We start from the raw sequence: 6,000 nt of genomic DNA on the forward strand, positions 1-6,000 counted from the left end.
CAACTCCGTCCATGTTTGCACACAATCACCAAATGTGATACCCCTTATTATTATTCCCCGCTGACTCTTTTTTGACAGCCCTAAATTGAAGGTAAGCCGGAACCGCCACTTGAACTGATTTTGCTTTTGCTTATTTTTTCTTGTAGAAATATTGACTCACGTGCTCTGATGTTGACCGTGCAAGCTCCTAAGGGCAAATTCAAAGATGAAACTAGAGTTGAGGCAAGGGCTGCGATCAGCATGCGCACGAGCATGTTGACCCTCAGGGTTTAGAATGCGATGTCCCGATAGGGTCGACCAGGGTGTGGAATTCAAATTCTGTGCGGTTTGGCAGACCGGCCACAAACCGAAGACCAACCAGATTACGGCGAGAGAAAGAAAACGAGACGCATCCGCATCATCGCCTCGAGAATAGTGCTTCTACTCAGAACCATCTTATAATTCTTGAGATGGACGTCTGCGGAAATGGATCCCGATTCCTTAGTAGTCAAAGCCTGCCTGAATTCAAGCTGATTTACCGATTTGACTGCCTTTCAAACAACTTGTGACAGGTATTCATGGACTGGATGAGTTGACGCATAACCCGCATAATCACATCAGTGCACATGGCGGACGAATATTGACCCGGACTCGACGGCGTGCACGTAGAGATACTATGAACACACACCCGGTCCCATCTGTTCCACATCTTCTACCGGTGTGTCCAATTGACAATAGCAACTTGATGTGGCATCTGTGGCCCAAGGTTCTAAGGCCCCGGGAACCTGAGGACCGGAAGAGGACCATCGGGATCTCATGTGCAGTTGGCCTGCGCGAAAGTAGACCATCTACAAGTTGCATCATTATGCGCTGTGGCTATGTAGATTAAGTAGCCATTCGTCTGTCTGAGGTGGCAAGCAAGGTTGATCAGATGATCCATCGGGCAATGATCAATTTGGTAGCAATAGATCTGCCCTGGCTCCGAGGAGCTTTCGGCTGGACTATTGGGATTTGCAAAAAACTATGTAGGATCTGCAGCTTCATACTGTCTTCAGAGAGCAAAGCGCCTAGACAACGAGGGCACAAAACTCAGTTCTTCGGCAAGCTTCACTTAGAAAAGGCACTGATTCATCGCTTTCAAATATAGTGCGCAGTAACAGGCCACGTTTTCGGCAATTCAAGACGGCCATCACGCCGTGGACATTTTCGGATCAAGAAGTTTGTCTTCTGTGTCGGGAATCTTCTTTAATTTCGAATATTCAAGGATCCGAGGAACTAGTTAGCCACATGAAGTTGTCGGCAGGTCATGTGCGTCTCCGGGTGAATACTATTGCCGAGGCCGCGATCAGCTGACGTCCGCCAACAACAACACTAAACCGCCGACCGGGACCTAGCATGTCACAACTCTCTTAGGGACCCGGTTTTATTTATTTTATATACAAATACATGGCCAGTCCCAATCTTCCAGATTACCAAACTCTCTATCTGCAGGCGGAAGAGAGACGGAGGCAGGCAGAAGAGCGCGAGAAACAGGAAGCAGAAGGGAGGCGACAGGCAGAAGAGCGCGAGAAGCAGGCAGAAGAGCGCGAGAAGCAGGAAGCAGAAGGGAGGCGGCAGGAAGCAGAAGGGAGACGACGGGCAGAAGCACGCACCCGACAGACCACTTTCACAGAGCTCATTCAGCACTGCCATGTCCTTCTCTCCCGATCACTGAGAGTCGATTCACCATCTCGCTCAACAACTGGAAAAATACCTCTTCCCAAGGGAAAATACTGCCCCACTCGATTGGAACACTGGACCGACTGTCCAAAACAGCTCTCGGAAGTCTACGAGTCCGTGTGCCAACATCTTTGCCCGGAGCGGGGACCGCAGCCTCGTCTGTTTTCGCCTGTAGCTGAAATAGAAGGGCTTAGCCGTCGATTTTCTCGCAGCCCACTAAGCAGCGAGCAAGAGCTTGAGGCCTACGAGCGATTTGGCGTTGAAGAACATGTTCACGATATTATAGCCGAGCTTTGCAAACTGCCAGCTGCTCGTGAGGAGTTCCGGCTCGGAGATGGAATCCAGTTCAGCAATCATAAGAATTCCCTGAACGAAAATGAACCCACGGAGGTTGAAGCAAATGAACTACCCAGCACAAGTCAACCACGGCCTGACCAGTTCTGCATCAACCGTGTCGATGGCAACTCGACCACCATTTTGACGACTGTCGAGTACAAGCCACCTCACAAGCTGCCTTCTGCAACCATGCGCATGGGACTTCGACCAATGGACCTTTGGAAGGATATGGTCCGAGCCAATAAAACATCAACCGACCAGGAAAAAAGGTGAAGCACAACGCAGAGCGGCTTGTTTGCTCCGCCATTTCTCAGGAATACCATGTGATGATTCAAGAAGGACTTGAATATTCATATCTGACAAATGGGCTTACCCGCGTTCTCCTCCGTGTTCCGCTCGACCAGCCTAGCACGCTCTACTACTTTCTCTGTGATCCTCACAGCGAAATGACCCCAGAAAGCGATATTGCTTCCCGACTATGGAAATCCTCTGTTGCGAGGGTTCTGTGCCTTTGTTTGATGGCGTTCCGTTCACCTACCCGAGGGCAAGAATGGAGAAACCGAGCGTACCCAGTTCTTCACAAATGGGAAACAAGCTTTGACCACACGCGCTCACAAATTCCAGGAAAAGAGTTGCAGCAGATTCCCCACTCCGATAGCACCAACCCCGAATTTCCGAGTCCAGATACTGGTTCATCCTATTCACTACCATCGTCATCTCCGTTACCAGCGCCCTCAGAGATCCGTCGAATCCCTACACGATCTCAAGCGAGCTGTGCACCTTCGGAGGTTCGACCGCGGTCGCAGTCACCTGGCTCGTCCGGCTCCGACACAAATCAAGCAGCCGGCCATAAGCGGAGGATCAGTCAGGTCACGCCTTCACCGTCCGCTCGGCGGTCAGGTCGCCAGCAAAGGGCAGGACACGGCCAAGACGACCATTCTCAGCGCCGCGCTGCGCAATTCTGCACGCAGCGGTGCTTACTTGGTTTGCAGACCAGAAATGATCTGGATGAGCGGTGTCCAAACGTGGATCATCATCGCCGAGGCCAGACCGATCCGACTCAGCATCCGATATCGGCCGAGGACTTGATGCTCTCATTGAAAAGCCAGCTGGACGAAGACATGGATCGTTGCATACCCTTCGGCGATTGCGGCTCGTACGGCGCTCCATTCAAACTGACATGCATGGAATATGGCTACACGGTTATCGGGAAAGGCACCACTGTGGGGTTGTGGAAAGAAGTTTCCCGCGAAGCGGAGGTGTATCGAGTGCTGCACAAGGCCCAAGGATCTGCTGTGCCTGTTTTCTTGGGTACTATTGACTTGGCAAAAATCTATTTTCTTCATTGCGCACAAATCCGCCACATGCTCGTCATGGGCTGGGGCGGTGAGTGTACTGCGACGATGGAGCTGACGCAACAGCTTCACCGCGAGATTCATAAATCGAACAAGGAAATCAGGGCTCTCGGGATAATACATGAAGATCTCAGGCGAGAAAATGTCCTTTGGAGCGAAGAGCTCGGGCGTGCTTTGATCATCGACTTTCACCGTTCGACTTTGAGATGTCGACCGGCCAAGCAGCGACGGGGCCCCGCAAAACGACGACCATGTCGAGTGGAGGCAGGGGATGCGAAACGTCTTCGTGTGTCATGAGAGGAATGGTCTCTTTCGGCCTGTCGAATCTTCGAACATGCTCGTGATACCCAGATTTCAGTTGTTGCCCATTTCTTAAGAAGCAAAGTCCACTCCTCTATCTTTGCCCTGGTACGACTGAATTATTCTGCAAGCTGGGTCAATGGGAGGCTGTAATCGACGACGTCCTCTATGGAAGCATCTGGAACGCTCATATGATGCCAACTTCTCGGAGGCCATCGGCCAAGATGAAAAACGATTTATTGGTTAGCACTGAGCCCGTTTAATAGAATGATCAATTAATCAAAAATCAGTAGTCAATTTTAGGTGTACAATCAAGCTCTGGTTTAATACGGCCGAATATGCTCAGAATACCATCACATAATACAGCCTTGTCGGAAATGCGCCTACAGAATGAAAAATCACGATTCGTTTAGGATATGAAAGTTTTGTGTTGTGAAAAGTACGTTATTTGACAGAGAGGGCGGAGAATTTCTGCGACGCCGGTTTTGGTGGTTTTGCACGTAATGCAGCAAGCTATAGAATTGAGATCCACTGTTGTCACCAAATATACAATCAAACAGCCGTCAGCCTCGGGCAATATTTTGCGGAAAGGTAGCAAGAAGCCAATTGAAAATGTCAAGTCGTCTGCGAATCACGGCCCGAGCAAGCGGGCTGACACCTCGATGTCAGGTACGTTGGTCTGAGCCCGCGGAAATTCTGCAGAACGGCGAATCAGCTGCCAGTTGCAGGTGTTCACTGCGTGCCAGAGCGCCGAGCGACCGGCGCAGTCAAGCCATTCGGGCCGAATGTCTTTATACGGTAACAGAGAATCGAGTATCTGGCTGCTATTGGGCTGGTCGCTCCCGTAGATCTTGGCAGCCAGCAGAAGTGCAGTATCGCCCTTCCTGTCTCGAGCATTGATGTCGACATTTTGGTTCGCCAACAGATTTTTGACGGCGGTCACATCGTCGTAAATCACGGCTAGGTGGAGAAGAGTATGCCCACTCTTGTCTGTGACGTTCACGTTGGTATGTGGATCGCGTAGGAGCGATTGCAAAATCTCGTGCTGTCGGTATTCTATAGCCACCAAAATTGGTCGTTGGTTGTTCCAATCTGGATCGTTGACGCATGCAGGAAACCGCTTCATCAGGTGTCGGACGACGCAGCTCTTGCCCTGTATGATGGCTAAGGTGAGCGCATTTGGGGCCCGGCGAGAGCACGACGCGAGCACACGGTCGTGCTGCATCAGCCAATCGACCACCTCCAGACTGTCTTTTTCGGTCGTAGACGGGGATGTGCAGCATAGGCAGTACTCGAAACTCGGAGGGAGGTCATGGTTGTACATTTCCATGCTGAATTTTTGAGCTGGTACGCTTTTGATGGACATGATGCTTTGTGCAAGATGCTGGACAATTGTAGAGATGGCTGTAGATGGGGACAGCGTCTGGAACAGAAATGAGGAGACTGGTAATGGATACGATGATGGCATAGTCCCTCTTTATACCTAGATAATTCTATTTGTATATGCCAGTTTTCAGGAATATCCTCAGCATTCTCAATCATCAGGATCAAGTTGACGAACATGAAGTGACGCGCATTGCTATGACCATTATGTACCTCATGTCCCAAGCCCAAAATGGAGCCGAGAATGAGAAGGACCAGGAAATGATGTCGATCAAAGAATAGCTGTCGAATACTTGCAAAGTGATGTTAATATAATGGCTCAAGAAACTCTGCCCCCAAGAGTAGCCGTCATGGTTGCACTGCGGAATGAAGGACGGAGATAGCGTTTTTAGCTGTCTAGCGCACTGCAACAGTCAATCAAGACCGCTGCCGAAACGTAATTCGGTATGCGCGTGAAATCAGCTTCTCTGTCCCTAGGAGACCTCAAATGGATCCCCGAAACCTTAAAAATGGCTTCGGGATCGAGAAGAAGCGTTCCAGGAGCGTCGTCGCTCCTAGGACCAGTATGCGAGGTCCTAGTACGAGTCTTGAGAGCCTGGGACTAGGCTGCGCATGCCATATGACCGTACACAGCACAACAGACAGTGGCGCGCGCCATCATCGCTACATATACTCGGGGCATGATGAACCATCCGTAGCACAAGTGGCGGGCTGAGAGGAGACTAGGCGGCCAGGCCAAGGCTATCAGAAAAAAGGCACACATGTCACATAGCATTTTTTGCGTTCAGCGACCAAATAATATACCTTCTTCACCTTTGAAAAAGAAGCTTGGCCAACCGGCGAGCAGAGCAGCAATGCGGTCCCCGATCTCTGCAATATTGACAGTCAATGTGGCACAGCTACACTCGAGGGAGACATCTACATGGAT

General features: G+C 50.5%; 1 protein-coding gene across 1 annotated transcript; it reads left to right on the forward strand.

The window, feature by feature from the left end:
* Positions 1-1,425: 1,425 nt before the first annotated feature.
* N7506_000157 (cell envelope integrity TolA family protein) lies at positions 1,426-3,686 on the forward strand (the record flags this gene model as incomplete). Its single annotated transcript, XM_056949453.1, has 2 exons — positions 1,426-2,265; positions 2,304-3,686. The coding sequence occupies 2 exons, from the start codon at positions 1,426-1,428 to the stop codon at positions 3,684-3,686; spliced, it is 2,223 nt and encodes a 740-aa protein (XP_056815368.1).
* Between the last annotated feature and the right edge of the window lie 2,314 nt (positions 3,687-6,000).

Source organism: Penicillium brevicompactum, assembly GCF_028827555.1.
Source record: "Penicillium brevicompactum strain IBT 35665 chromosome Unknown utg000001l_segment0_segment0, whole genome shotgun sequence".
In the NCBI taxonomy this organism is placed as follows: domain Eukaryota; kingdom Fungi; phylum Ascomycota; class Eurotiomycetes; order Eurotiales; family Aspergillaceae; genus Penicillium; species Penicillium brevicompactum.